At 45.4% G+C, this 14871-nt stretch overlaps 1 protein-coding gene across 2 annotated transcripts in view; it reads left to right on the plus strand.

Annotated features, from left to right (window-relative positions):
• Positions 1-682: 682 nt before the first annotated feature.
• Crtc3 (CREB regulated transcription coactivator 3) overlaps positions 683-14871 on the plus strand; it is a 109242-nt gene continuing 95053 nt past the window's right edge. For both annotated transcript variants that reach the window (XM_027408262.2, XM_027408264.2), the window contains exons 1-2: positions 683-971; positions 11509-11607. In XM_027408262.2, the coding sequence (XP_027264063.1) occupies positions 840-971; positions 11509-11607 (231 nt within the window). In that variant the 5' untranslated portion in view covers positions 683-839. The remainder of the gene's footprint in view (positions 972-11508; positions 11608-14871) is intronic.

The raw sequence follows: 14871 nt of genomic DNA on the forward strand, positions 1-14871 counted from the left end.
CACACACTTACACATAGTTACAAATAAAACAAATCTTTAAAAAAAAAAAAAAGTTGGCACCTTCTGAAGCTGGGTTTTGAAGACACCCCAGGGCCCCTTGCAAAGAATGGGGGCTGGTGTTCTGGCTGTGAAGTGAAGTGGCTGGGCCGGCGTGGCCAGCGTAGTTGGAGTAAAACAGGAGCTAGGGTTAGAAACACATCCAGGCTTAGGCTGATTTGGTGGTGGTGGTGGTAATGATGACCTCAGAAGGCCATCAGGAAACTCAACCGGAATGGGTAGGAGGAGGCAGTTGTTGGGCTCCAGTCCGGTCCAATGAGGTCCCCAGGTACACTCTGTGGTAAACTCCTCAAAGTGAGGTCGATCAGGTTGCACCCGCAAACTCAATTACGCTCGCTTGAAGAGGGTAAGTGTATTGGCACAACCCTGTCGCCAACGAGTCACCTAAATCCGAAAGCCATCCCGAAGCTGGGGGCGTGGGCAGTGGTACCCAGCGGCGCTCACACGTGGGCGCGATTTAGCTTTGCAGACGGGATGGAGGTGTGAGGGGGTCGGCAGCCTGGGGACGGCGGGCAGGAGCGCTCCGTCCGCGCGCCGGAGGTCGGGCTTCGGGGCCGGGAGGCCCGACAGGCGGCGCCGAGGGCGGGGCCGGCGCGTGGGGGCGGACCTCGGCGCGCTCCCGGCCGCTCGCTGGCTCTGGGGCCGCGGCGGCTCCTCTGCCGGGTCGTGCCGGAGGCGGCTTCGGGCGGCGGCTTTGGGCGGCCTGCGGACCGAGCGGGTGGGCCGAGCCGCGGGGCCCCGCGCCTGCCGTCTGCCTGTCCCGCTCGCGCGGGGCGCGCGCCATGGCCGCCTCGCCGGGCTCGGGCAGCGCCAACCCGCGGAAGTTCAGCGAGAAGATCGCGCTGCACACGCAGCGGCAGGCCGAGGAGACGCGGGCCTTCGAGCAGCTCATGACCGACCTCACCCTGTCGCGGGTGAGGGCCGGGGCCGGGGCCGGCGCGGTTGGTGCGGGCGGGCCCGCGAGGCGGGGGAGAGGTCGCCGGGCCGAGACGACGGCGGCGATGGCGGGGCCGGGCGGGGGCCGCGGTGAGGAGCGGGCCGGGGCGGCTGTGGCCTCGGTTCTTGGCGGTCCGGCGACACCGAGGGCGGCTCGCGACCTCGGTGGAGGTGCGAGGGTCGCCGGGCCTTCGGTGCGGGAAGCTGGGGACCGCCGAGCCCGGGGAGGCGGGCAGCGGGGCCGGGCGGCCTAAGCGGGAAGATGAGCCCGAGAGGAAATCGCACGCAGCTCCGAGGCGGGACCGAGGCGCGCCTGGTTCGGGCGGTGTGGCTTCTCGGTGCCTCGGACACCCACCGCCAGCGAACCCTCGACTGTCGGCCTGGAAGGCCTCGGGGACCCGGGGGTCGCACATCTTCCTCGGGGAACGCTCGGTGCACGCGCAAGTGAATGGACGGCTGGCTCCTGAGTGGCAGGGGGCCTTGGTACCACGATGTGACGAGTTAGTTTGTGGCTTTCTCCGTTTCGCCTCTTGGAGGTGCTTTACGTGGTCCGGTGTGTTTGTTCAACATCAGAGGTTAGTGGAACCGACGGGGTGCCGCGCATAGACAGTGACTGAGGAGGGACCCCGAGGAATGAGTAAGGAGCGAGTCGGGACAAACGCCTGGGAGGCTAGACACCCGGAGCGAGCGGAGCTTCAGAGGATGGAGAGCCCTGCTAGTGTCTGTGCAGGACCGCAGAGGGTCAACGTGAGTGGGCAGACTTGAGGATTCTGAGTGCTGGCCTTGAAGGCGTGTTGTCAGATGGGGAGGCCGTGAAGATGCTGGGGGTGGCAGCTGGAAGGAGATGTGAGAGCCGATTGCAAACTGGTTGTTTCCCTGCTCCCTGGTTTGCAGACATACTATTTTTTGGCCATCATAGTGTTCAGGAACTCAAAAAAAAAAAAAAAAATCTGTTGCCAGGGTTTTAAAATTCGAAGTGTTTTCTTTAAACATACATTTAACATAAAGTGAACTAATATAAATTTATAATATGAACTAGATTTACTTTAAAATTGAGAGACCTGTAACAGTCTTGAATTTTCATGTTGCCACCCCCTCAAGTAGAGTGTGAACTCTGTTTTTATTTTGCTACAATACAATCCACACACTCACTGTCACAGCCCCCCACACCGAGACCATTTATCATATTTATGTAATGTTTTCTTTTGGTGTAGTTAAGGGAAAAGTGAAATATTTTCCGAGCTTTCAATCCTACTACACTGAGGCTAAAAAAGGGCGGGGGGGGGCAGGGGGCATAGATAAAGAAGGTTTTTTAGGAAAAAAAATTCCTCGTGCCCTGACCAGCCCCACCCCTTACCAGTTGGCATCCACAGGCCCTTACATTTTGTGACCTTGGTTAGACTGAGCTTGACAGAGTACACTGAAGAGAATGTGTGGGTAAAAGCTACTGATTAATGTAAGGCCTGTGTTGTGTTGTTTAGAGGCATACATTATGCACAAACACATGCTCTATATGTGTCTGTGTATCTACAGTCACTCATGTGATTTTGAGTAATGCACAGATTATTTTTATTTTTATGAGACAAGGTGGCATAGTCCAGCTGGCTTCTAGCCTGCCATCCTTCTCCCTTAGCCTCATAAATGCTGGGGTCATAGGTGTGTGCCATCATACCTGGTTCAGATTTTTAAACAAAAAGCTCTCACAGATGCTTAGTGTTCACCTAGTTTTGAATTTACTCGTGTGTTCACACATAAACTTGTGTATGAAGTTCTTCTGGTAGGGTTTTGATACACCCGTAAATCAAAACATTTTTGTGTGCAACATAAACTCAAGGTTACAAATGCAATAAATCCAAGTAAAATTTAAGTTACCATGATAAATGCTATTCTGGTGAACTGAACTGAGGCTCTCTATGTTGAGTTTAGCAAGCCTGATCAACTAACTACTGTGGCTTATAGGCTAATCCAATTGATATTGTCTGCAAATTACTAAAAAATATGTCACTTTGCCCTTTACCTGCTACAGGGAACCATTTGCATGTTAATTCTGCTTGTGTTTTCTCCTTGACCAATTGGTTTCATTATGTTCACACGTATACAAGTGACAACACTGAATTTACCCAGGAATTTTTGCTTATTTTACATTTTAAAGGATTGTTTTCTCAAAGAAATCACATAATGGAACACTTCTTTTTTTTTTTTTAAAGATTTTATTTATTATGTATACAACATTCTGCTTCCATGTATATCTGCACACCAGAAGAGGGGACCAGATCTCATAACGGATGGTTGTGAGCCACCATGTGGTTGCTGGGAATTGAACTCAGGACCTCTGGAAGAACAGTCGGTGCTCTTAACCTCTGAGCCATCTCTCCAGCCCTGGAACACTTCTTATAAAGAACTCTTAGATCCTCAAATATATGAGTATATTCCAATTTGGAGAACAACCCATATAGGTCATAGAGGGTAATTGGATGGCTGCTATACTGACTTTACTTGCTGCTTATAGCAGGCGTGTCATTGATAGACAGGCACTGAAAATTGATCTAGGTATCCTTTCTTCTCAGAGACTGTGTCCAGCTTCAGATTCTCAGTGTATCTATCACAGCCAGTTTTTCAGGGCTGAACTTGAACTTTACTTGCTAGGTAGGTAGGATGCTCAACCTGTTTTTTGCAACCTTACTGGGGTCTCAATCTGATATTTACAATTCATAACAGTAGAACAATTACAGTCATGAAGTTAACAGTGAAATAATTTTATGGTTGGGGTCACCACAACACAAGGACCTGTGCTAAAGGCTGAAGCATTAGGAAGGTTGTGAACCACTGTTCTAGATTTTGAAGATTTTTTTTTTTTTCTTTCCAGCTTTAGTCGTTCAGCTTCATCAGGAAGCAATGTGAAAGATTTTGTTAGGTTGGTTGATTGACTTTGGTTTTTTAAGACTAGACTTCTCTGGGTAGCCGAGGCTATCCTGGAACTTGCTCTGTAGACCAGACTGGCCTCGAACTTGGAGATTCTCCTACCTCTGCTTTCCAAGTACTGGGATTAAAGGATGCCTGGCTAGTAGTGAGAAAGTTTTGAGACGGGGAGAATTTGTCCATGGTGGTACCGGGATTTCCTGGTAGGAGAGGGAGGAAAGTGGAGGCAGGTCTGCCTGGGAAGAGTGCCGTGTTGTCCATCATTTCTGTTGTTTGTGAGTTGGGTGCTACCAGTGGGGTTAATGGACTGTTTATGATATGTGTGTGCGATGGAGGTAAAGACAGGTGTTCCCTTTGACAGTCTCCTTAGTGTGCTCACAAATGCTGTGTCTGAAGTGTGTGCCTGGGTTATTATGGTTATTTGGGATGCCACAGCGGGCAAGCAACAGTCTTCTGATGGACTTAGGATCTAGAGAGGAAGATATTTAAGAAGTAAAGACCCATTTTGGTGAATGTTATAAAAAGGATGTAGCTGAAGCCCTGAGCATGTATAGTCAAAAGCCCATTGCTGCTTCTGATGTCCTGAAGGATCAAGGGGTATGGGGAAGGAATGTGGGCCTGTTTGTGTGGGAAGGGAGTGTTCAGGGAAGGCAGAGTCCTGAGGTCCAGCAGGAGGATTAGAAGAGAGATTTGAGATACTGGAGACTTCAGGTTGTAGAGATGGGATTTGGGTCTTGATCTTAAGAACAATAGTAAGCCATTGAAGAGGTCGGACCTGCATTGATCTGCATCTTAAAAGGATCCCTCCAGCTCCAGAGTAGTGGCTAGAATCTAGGAGGCCACAGTGGAGAAGCCGTTTGGAGGCTGTAACAATAAGCTCAGGGTTGGTGGCATTGACTAGGCTGAGAGTGAGCAGAGCGATACTTAAAAAGTGTGAGGAGCTTTGGAGAAGTGAGGATGGTGAGAGAGGGAGGGTCCTGATGATCCCCAGACTTCAGGTGCCTCAGGTCCTTAATGGAGAAAACTTGGCAGGAGCAGGGTGTGGCTGTGAAGATGCTGAGTTTGAGGGCCTGCAAGGCAGGGAAAGCATGTTCCAGCAGGCATTGGTTCATATGGATCTGGGGCTCAGGAAGGAAGGCGGGGTGATGATACAAATTTGGGGCTCTTTGGAGTGTAAGCCACAGGAGATTCTGCTGCTTGGGAAGAGTTTAGAGGCCACATCCTGCCTGGAGGGAGATGTAGGTCAGGTGGCAGAGGGCTTGCTCTGAATGTTCCAGGTCCTGAGTTTGGTCCCCTGAGTAAACCAGGTGTGGTGGCTCATACCTGGAATCCCAGCACTTGAGAAGTTGAGGCAGGAGGATGAGAAATGTAAAGTTATCCTTAGCTACATGGGAAGTCTGAGGTCAGCCTTTATCTCAAACAAAAGAAACCCCCACCCCCAAACTATAAACTGACTGTCCACCTACACCCTAGTTTTGACTCTCTGACATGTTTTTATTTTGTTTTCTTCACCCAAAATATGTGTGTGTGTGTGTGTGTGTGTGTGTGTGTGTGTATGTGTCTGTTTAATGTGGGCCAACAGTTAACACTGGGATTGTACATTAAAGTCTAGCCTTTGAATTTTGGAAAATGAGATCACTTAGCACTCTTCTCACATTTCTTTCTTCTTACATTAAAAATATTTATTTATATTTTTATTTATGTATATGAGCATTTTGCCTGCATGTATGAAAGTATACCATATGGGTGTCTGGTGCTCACCTCACCAGGCCAGAAGAGAGTGCTGGATCACTTGGAACTGGAGTTAGGGATGGTTGCAAGCTGCCATGTGGGTGCTGGGAACCTAACTGGGTGCTTCCTCTCTTTAGCTCCTCTTTTTACATTTATTCACATTGCGTGTGTCGGGGGAGGTATATACATGCACACAATTGTGAAGATCAGAGGACAACAGGCAGCAGTCAGTTCTCTCCTTCAAGAGGGTTAAACTTACATCATCAGGCTTGTCAGCAAGAGCCTTTACCTGCCAAGTCATGTCCCTGGCCTTTCCATCATATTTCCGAAAGCATGGCAGCAATAGTGTGGTGATGCCCATTACATAGAACATGTATGTGGTCTTTAGTTTGCCACAGTCCCCACCATCTCTGAGGCATGCCTCATGATGCTCTAGATTGCCTTACTGACTTAGCTTCCCTCCATCGGGTTTGACTCTGTCCCACTGGTATAAAGTGAAGTGTGAAGAGGGCCTAGAAGCCGAAGAACCCCTACTGTTTAAAGGGGAGATGGAGGATGAAGTGCCATCAAAGACTAAAGGACAACTAGAATGTCAGGAGGAAAGCCAGCGGCATTGCTGTGAAGAGAAGGGATTGTCCACTGCTGAGCCAGTGCTGCTGTGTTGATAAGGGCGTGTCGTTTGGTCTAGTTGTGTGCAGGCCATGAGTTACCACTGCATGTGCGATGCTGGTGGAAGGCGGATTGTGAGTTATGGAGAGATGGGCGGACAGAGAGGGAGACTGCTGGAAACCTCAGGATAAACTGAGCTCTGCAACCCCAAGTGTTGATTTGTCTTGAATAGTTGGAAAAAAACATTGTTTTCTGTTTTGTTTTTCTTTCCCCCTTTTAAAAAATAAGGTCTCATGTAGCCTTAATAGTGGCCTCAAGCTTACTGTGTTGTCTGCCTCTGGAATGTTGGGATCACAGGTGTGTGCCACCATACCTAGCTTACATCGCACTAATGAGTGAGCACTGGGGATGTTAGGCAAGCCCTCTCACAGCTGAGCCACTCTGCTAAGCTCAGGCCATTCACTGGTTTTCTATTAAAACAAACAATGGACATGATGTAAAGTGTTGAGGTCTCTGAGCCAAGAGTAGAGAAAGAAGCCTGGAAAGACCAAGTTTGGGTTAAATCTGAGGGCTCTGACAGGTACTCCATTGATCTCTTCACTTGTTATCTCAGACAGTCTTGTGGTTTATCAGTCTAGATTTTCTGTCACTTTGTGGATGAATAAACTGAGGCTTAGCGAAGTTTCTTTCCAAGACTCATAAGGGCAGAGCTAGGACTGAATCCGGGTGTCACTCTGGATGTCCGTGCACTCAAAAATCTTTTCCCCTCTGTCACACTTATGGATCTTTCTCCCTACCCCACCTCCTGGGACTGAACCTAAGCATTCATACATGCTAGGCAGTGCCCTACCACTCAGCCATCACCTTCACCCTGCATCTTTTCCACAACAGCACCCTGGCTTTACTATAGCTTTGTAATAGATCTTGAAGCTATTAACTTAAATCTTGTAATTTAGCTGGGTGGTGGTGGCGGCGTACTCATTTAATCCAAGCACTCAGGAGGCAGAGGCAGGTGGTCCACAGAATGAGTTCCAGGACAGCCAGGGCTGTTACACAGAGGAGAAACCCTGACTCAAAAACAAAACAAAACAAAAAATCTTGTAACTTAGCCCTTTTTAAAAATGAATCTGGGTAGCTGGGCAGTTGGGGTGCATGCTTGTGATCCCAGCACTCAGGAGGCAGAGGCAGGGGGAGCTCTGTGAGTTCTAGGTCAGCCTGATCTACAGAGTGAGTTTCAGGACAGCCATAGCTGTTACACAGTGAAACCCTGTCTTGAAACTCGCCCCCCCCCAAAAAAAAAAAAAAAGACTCTGGGGACTGAAGAGACGCTCTGTGGCTAAAAGCATGTGCTGTTTTTGCAGAGGACCCAAGTTTGGTTCCCAGCATCCACAGCTCATAACTGGCTGTAACTACAACTCCAGGGGACCCAGTGATCTTTTGGACTCTGTATGCACCTACACTCATATGTGTGCATTCCCCTACACAGACACATAATTAAGAATAACACAAATCTCTAAAAAGTTTCCCCTGCTAAGCTGGGTTATTTGTACTTGCATAAATTTTAGAATTATATTTTCAATTTATAAAAACAAACTGGCTGGCATTTTTTTCACTTTTATTTTTGTTTTGTCCTGGAGATTGAGCCTTTGGTATGTTAAGCTGTGCTCTGCCGCTTAGCTATGCTCCCAGCTCCCTGCTGGGATTTTGATTGGGGTTGTGTTGACTATTAGGAGACTTTTCCAGAAAAGAATTAGAGTAGATTCTATCTCATTTATACAGGCTTTAGGAGAAATTCTACACAAGTGTGTGACCTTAGGCCAGATCTTGCTAATGAAAGTTTTAGGGTGAGATAGATAAGGAAGATGAAGGGAAGGCCCAGGGGATTGATGGCAGATGGTAGCTAATCCTTAGCCATAGAGTGGATAACCAGGGTTATCGAGGCCTGGGGCAAACTGAACAATCCAGGCCCTGGCTGAGGAGCAGGCAGAGTTGTCATGCAAGAATATGAGTTTAGGGCTAGTGAAATCGTGCTGCCAGTAAAGGTTCTTGCTGGCAGCGCTGCTGATTTAAATCCAGTCTCCCGGACCCACATTGGGGAAGGAAATGATAAACTCCTAGAAATCGTTTTCTGACTTTTGCCCACACGAATGCACAACTATGCATTCAAAACTCAAGAGTGTGCGTGGGACACACACACACACACACACACACACACACACACACACACACACACACACACACGGATTTAGTGTTGTTTGCTCTTTCAGTCAATAAAGTTAGAAGTCTGGATTCTATGCAGTCTCCCAAGTTCTAAAATTGAAATTGAAAACACTGAAGGAGTCAGAACTCCCTGTAGATGACCAGTCTGTGACCTCTGCCTTAGTCTAGTCATATTTTAGTTCTTATTTTCATCATCTGTAAGTATGGAGGTGTTGAATTCAGTCTCAGGTTTCTTTCTAGTTTAATGATTCAAAATTTCAAAAGAGGAAAGTGTCAAAATAACCAAAAGGTTTTAGAGGTAGCTGAGAACATCTACAGAAATAGTAGCCAGAGAGCTTGTCTGGGTCTCTATAGTTCACATAACACCATCTTTTTTTTTTATATTTATCCTTATATCCTCTGTGAAGGGCACGGGATGACTCTGCTAACCACATGAGAGTGCACTTTGGTGTCACACAGCCTTTGAAGACTCTGGAGATAGGCTCCTCCGGAGGGAAAGCTGTTGTGGGGTCTTTTGCTTTTGAGGGCCTTAAGTAGACTGAAGGCAGGTCCCTAGCTAGATTTATAACTGAGCCTGTTTGAAGTGTCAAGGTTTTTGGGTAAGGGTTGAAGTCTTTGTGGGAACTCTCAGAAGGGAGGAGCTTTGGCACGTATGTACCTTTGTAAGCTTGTGCTTGGCATGCTGTCTAACACACAGTTAAGTTTTTGTATACACAAAGAAGTGGATTGAGTGATCCTTTGAAGAAGGAGTGAAAGGTTTTATATTGAGCTAATCAAGAATCTCCTCTTAGCATTTCAAGGATTGTGAATATAAGGAAGTTAGGCATCCAAGGGCTTTATATGCCTTTAAAATTTGCAAACAAATGTGTACTTACTTTTGGAATATGCATATTAAATTAAGGAATATTATCACATCTGGGATTTCTCTTAGGCTGCCAAGGGTAGTGGAGGAGATAATGATGAACTGGACTGTATCTCAGTTGGTAATCGTGGAAGCTGTTGGTAGATAGAAGATGGTTTCATTCCAGTCATCCCTAAATTTTTTATGTATCTGAAAGCTTTCATAGTAGATATTAGTAAATCAGAGATTCATAGGCTCCACAATGTATTGAGTCTTTCATTCTTTGTAAATAGTATGGTCTTTGAATTTTTCTTGTTATAATTTCCTTACTGCCATACTTACGGAATATTTACATTGTATTAGGTAACTTTTGATAATTAAGTTCAAATTTATGTGTATGTGCGCCTGTGTGAGTTTATATGTGTGGAAGTGCTCTTGGAGGCCCTAGAACTGGAATTACAGGATGTTGTGAGCTGCCTGATGTAGGTCTGGGAACGGAACCTGCATCCTCTGTAAGAGCAATACACTTTCTTAACTGCTGAGTCATTACTCCAGCTCCTACACCGTATCATATATTTTAAATAATAATAAATAGTATGATCATGAAGGGAGAAATGGAAAGCAAGAATAGAGTGTGTTAGAAACAGGAATGTGGGTTTTGGGTGAAGCAGCTGTGACTTGGCCTTGGGCAGGGCATTGAACTTACTGAATCTGGGTCCCAGGTCTGTAAATGCAGGTAATGCAATTTCTCTGCATTATTGTGGAGAAAGCTAAGGTGCAGAGGACCAAGTGTCTGAGGATAACACCTGGCCTATCCTAAGGGCTCAGGTCTGGTGTACTTTATTTAATAATTAGAGGACAGAGTAATGGAAGGGTAAAAATCTGCCTCAGGTATCTCACTATGATTTTTCTTCCTTGTATGAATTATAAGTGCCAAGGGTTATATAATACACAGTTAATATATTAATTTAGAAGCAGAACTCATGAAGATCAGACTGCATCACTGCAGGGCTTATGACCATGACAGTTGACTGCCATCTGAAAGTAAATAAGAATGAAGCTGTTAAATCAGTAGGATACTGCTTAATGCCTGTTTGCCTTGGCCTCCTTCATTAACTGTTTTTATTACAAATTCGTGTGTGTTCACATAGCACAAGGTGTCAGAGGCCAGCTTGCTGGACTTGGTTCTCTCCTTCCACCATCTGATCCTGGGGACCAAACTCAGGCTCAGTGGCAAGTTCTCTCACCTACTAAGTTATCTTATCAGCCTGATGTGGCCTCTGTTAATAAATCCATGTGTGGAGATTTAATAATCATTCCTTAGGATGTCACATAGCCATTAAAAATCACACACACACACACACACTCAGAGAGAGAGAGAGAGAGAGAGAGAGAGAGAGAGAGAGAGAGAGAGAGAGAGAGAGAGAGAGATTATGTAATGGTCTAGAGAAGGCTCATGATGAAAACATGAAAGATGGTACCTATGTTGGCTGAATATGGTGGTGTGTACTTGCTATCCCAGGACTCAGGAAGGAGATGCGGCTGTGGAAGTGGGGGTGTTGGGAGTTCAAGGCCAGCCTCTGCTACATAGGGAGTTTGAGGCTAGCCTGAATAAATGAGACTCCAGCTAAAAAAGATAGAAAGAAAAAAACAAAATAAACAAACAACTCTCCCCAGCAAGTTATATATATGCTGTGATCCCTCATACATAGTTATGACACATAAGTGTACATGTGATTGGGGAAGTCTGTGGAAAAGGAAAGGAAAACAATGATTTTGATTTTTAGATAGCTTAGTTTTCTTTAAAAAATAGTCTTTTATTGTTAAATATTATGCCTGCATGCCTACATATCATGGTATGTAGGTCATTTGGAATATTCATAAATTCTTTCTAAAACTAATAAATTAAAAACAAAACAGAAAGAAGCCAGGCTGTGGTGGTGCACTCCTGTAGTCCCATCACTTAGGAGTTACATAGTGAGGTTGAGGCCATCCTAGGTTGTGTGAGACCATATCTCAAAACAAAACCCAAATGAAACAGATCCCAGAAAGCTCTGGAAACCTAAAGATGGTCACTTAAGTAGAAAAAAAAAATCAAAACTGACCTTTTTTTTTTTTAATGTTCTACAAAATACTGTACTTGGATGCCTCTTTCAGATTTTACTGAACATTCTTGAAATCACTCTGTTTTCCAGGTTCAGTTTCAGAAGCTTCAGCAACTGCGCCTTACACAGTACCACGGGGGATCCCTGCCTAATGTGAGCCAGCTTCGGAGCAGCACATCAGAGTTCCAGGTACTCACTTGCCTGCTTTTGTGATGCAGGATAAGGTGCAGAGAGACAGAGATAAGCCCTGAGAAGATAAGTGTTTGGAGAATAGCCTGGACCTAAGTGCAGGCTATTCAGTCTTGTGAGAAGTCCCACAGTTTATTCTTTCATAGTGTCTGTCAGTGAAGGTGATGTGACTTCAGTAGTCAGAGGCTGAACATCCAGTTGAAATGTGTGAAGAGAGCTTGCCTAGCATGTACCAGGCCCTGGCTTCCATCCTCAGCATCACCAGAAAACAAAACAGAGAACACCCCAAACTAACTTGAACCACATGTTTCAAGTTAGAGTTTTCTTTTTTCTTTCTTTCTTTTTTTTTTTTGGTTTTTCGAGACAGGGTTTCTCTGTGGCTTTGGAGGCTGTCCTGGAACTAGCTCTTGTAGATCAGGCTGGTCTCGAACTCACAGAGATTCGCCTGCCTCTGCCTCCCGAGTGCTGGGATTAAAGGCGTGCGCCACCAACGCCCAGCTAAGTTAGAGTTTTCTACTAGTCATATTAAAGGGAAATAAACTGGTAAAATTAAGTTTAGTATAATTTAAGATATTTATTTTAAGACATTATCATTATATGGATGTATGATGTGTTATGTGTGTAGACATGGCCTGTGCCCAGCATGTGTGTGGATGTCAGATAACAAGTTTCTTTTTGTTTGTTTACTTTTCCAGACAGGTCTCTCTGTATAGTCATGTCTATTCTGTAACTCACTCTGTAGACCAGGCTGGCCTCAAACTCAGAGATGCACCTGCCTCTGCCTCCTGAGTGCTGGGATTAAAGCTGTTACTGCCATGCCCAGCTTCGGAGGACAACTTGGGCAATTTTCAAGGGTCAGTTGTCTCCTACCGGGGTTCTGGGAATAGAACTCAGGTCATCAGATTTTTCACAAGTCCTTTGACCTGTCACTATCCTGCTGGCCTTTGCTTAGGGTTTTTGTGACAGAGTCAATATAGCCCTGACTGTGCTGCAACTTGCTATGTAGACCAGGGTGGCTTCAGATTGTACTGATTTTCCTGCCTGTATTCTCAGCAGTTGCTGAGAATACAGGTATCTCATGACATCTGGCTTGTTGCTTGGTTCTCTCTCTCTCTCTCTTCTTTTTTCTTTACTTTTTTTTTGGTTCTCTCTCTTTCTCTCTCTCTTCCTTTTTCTTTACTTTTTTTTTTTTTGAGACAGTATTTTATGGGTCTTGAGTAACTAAGCTGTATAGCTGTGTATAGCTAAGGATGTCTTTGAACTTCTCATCCTCCTGCCTCTGTCTCCAAATTGCTGGGGTAATTGGGTACTGGGGACGGGACATAGGACTTTTGTAAATGTTGTACCGGGCAAACACTCTACCAGCTGAGCTACATCTTCAGCCCTGGTCTTACGTTCTTGATTTTCTTACTGTAGCTCTCAAGTCCTGGGATCATAGGCATATGCCAGCACTCTCAGTTTCATTTAAATTATTTGGATACTTGTTTAACCCAAGATATACCATCATACCATTTCGACATATAGTTGACATACAAACATAAGAGAGCTCTCATATTGTTTTTGCTGAGTCTTGCAGTCTGTTGTGTATTTTACACTTAAAGCATATCTCAGTCTTGACTGCTAGTGTCCCCAGATTCATGTGACTAATGATGGCCTCACTGGGTAGGTAGGCCAGAGGCATAGATAGCAGTCTTGCTGCGCTGAGATTAGTGCTGTCTCAGGCACTGTAGTCATTTACCAGAAGAGCCTTACTTAAAACAATGTGGAATTAGTGTTGCAGACAATAGTGTTGGGTACTCTAGTTAAGATCTTAGTTAGACCTACTTTGATGTCCTACCCACAGAAAAGTTAGAAGCCTGCCATTTTTAATTAAACAAGTTAGGATCTGGTGTTAGAGTTGATATAAAAGCTTTGTGATAAAGCATCATAACTCCATGCCTTTGGACACCCTTCTATCTTGGACATCTTCTATTTTTGGGATGTGTATATATGGTGTATATAATGTCTGTGATATCGGTGTGTTTGTGTATATGTGTGGTATGTATGTGATCTATGTGATGTGTGTATGTGGTGGGTGATATATGTGGTGTGTGTGTGTGTGTGTGTGTGTGTGTGTGTGTGTGTGTGTGTGCTCATGTGCCAGCTCTCACGAATGTGCATGCATGTGTGTGTATGTATGAGCTCGGTAATGCTGGAGTCATGCACAGATGAGGGGATCTGAGCTCAGGTTTTCATGCTTGCAGAGCCTGTGTTCTTACCCAACTGTCTCCCTAGCCCCACCTCCCTTCAGTTTTAAAGCTGGATCTTCTTTGTTGAGGAAACTGAGTTCATTGTTTTTATGATATCCAAAATATTGTGGAGCATTTTGGATTTCTGGCTTTTAAAAATCTTTCTCTCTGTATGTGTGGTGTTGGTGGTGTATGTTTGTGTTTGTGTGTTAGTATGGGCACAAGCATGTCATGGCACATGTGGAGGTCAAAGGGCAACCTCAGTTGTTAGTCTTCATCTTCTGTCTTTTTGAGACAGGGGCTCTTTGCTGCTGTGTACACCAGGCTAGCTCTTTGCTGCTGTGTGCAACAGGCTAGCCCTGCAAACTTCTGGAGATTATTCTGTCTCTTTCTCCTACATCACAGTAGGAGTACTAGATGTGTGCTGCCATATACAGTTCTATGTGGATTGATGCTGGGGGCCAGAACTCAAGTCCTCATGCTTGCATGGCAAGTTCTTTGCGTATTGAGCCGTAGCACAGATACTGGATTTTTAAATTAGGAATGCTCAACCAGTTAAGTTTTTGCTAATATTTGAAAAAACTTAAATCTGTGGCACTTCTGCTTTTAAGCATTCATATTAAGAATACTTTTTTAAGTATTAAAAATTGTTATTTTAAGCCAGTGGTGATAGCACACGCCTTTAATCCTGGCACTTGGAAGGTAGAGGCAGGTGGATCTCTGAGTTTAAGGGAAGTCTGATCTACAGAGTAAGTTCCAGGACAACCAGGGATACACAGAGAAACCTGGTCTTGATAAACTTAAAAAATTATTATTGTAGGGAGCTGGAAATGTAGCACAGCAGTTAAGAGCATTTGCTGCTCTTGCAGAGGACCCAAGTTTGGTTCTCAGTGCTCCATCAGGTAGTTCTCAACTACCCGAACACTAGTGCCAGAGGATCTGATTTCCTCATCTGGTCTCTGTGAGCACCTACACGCACATGGTACACACTCATATACTGAGGCACACACACACACACACACACACACACACACAC

This window comes from Cricetulus griseus, chromosome 3, assembly GCF_003668045.3.
Source record: "Cricetulus griseus strain 17A/GY chromosome 3, alternate assembly CriGri-PICRH-1.0, whole genome shotgun sequence".
Taxonomy (NCBI): Eukaryota; Metazoa; Chordata; class Mammalia; order Rodentia; family Cricetidae; genus Cricetulus; species Cricetulus griseus.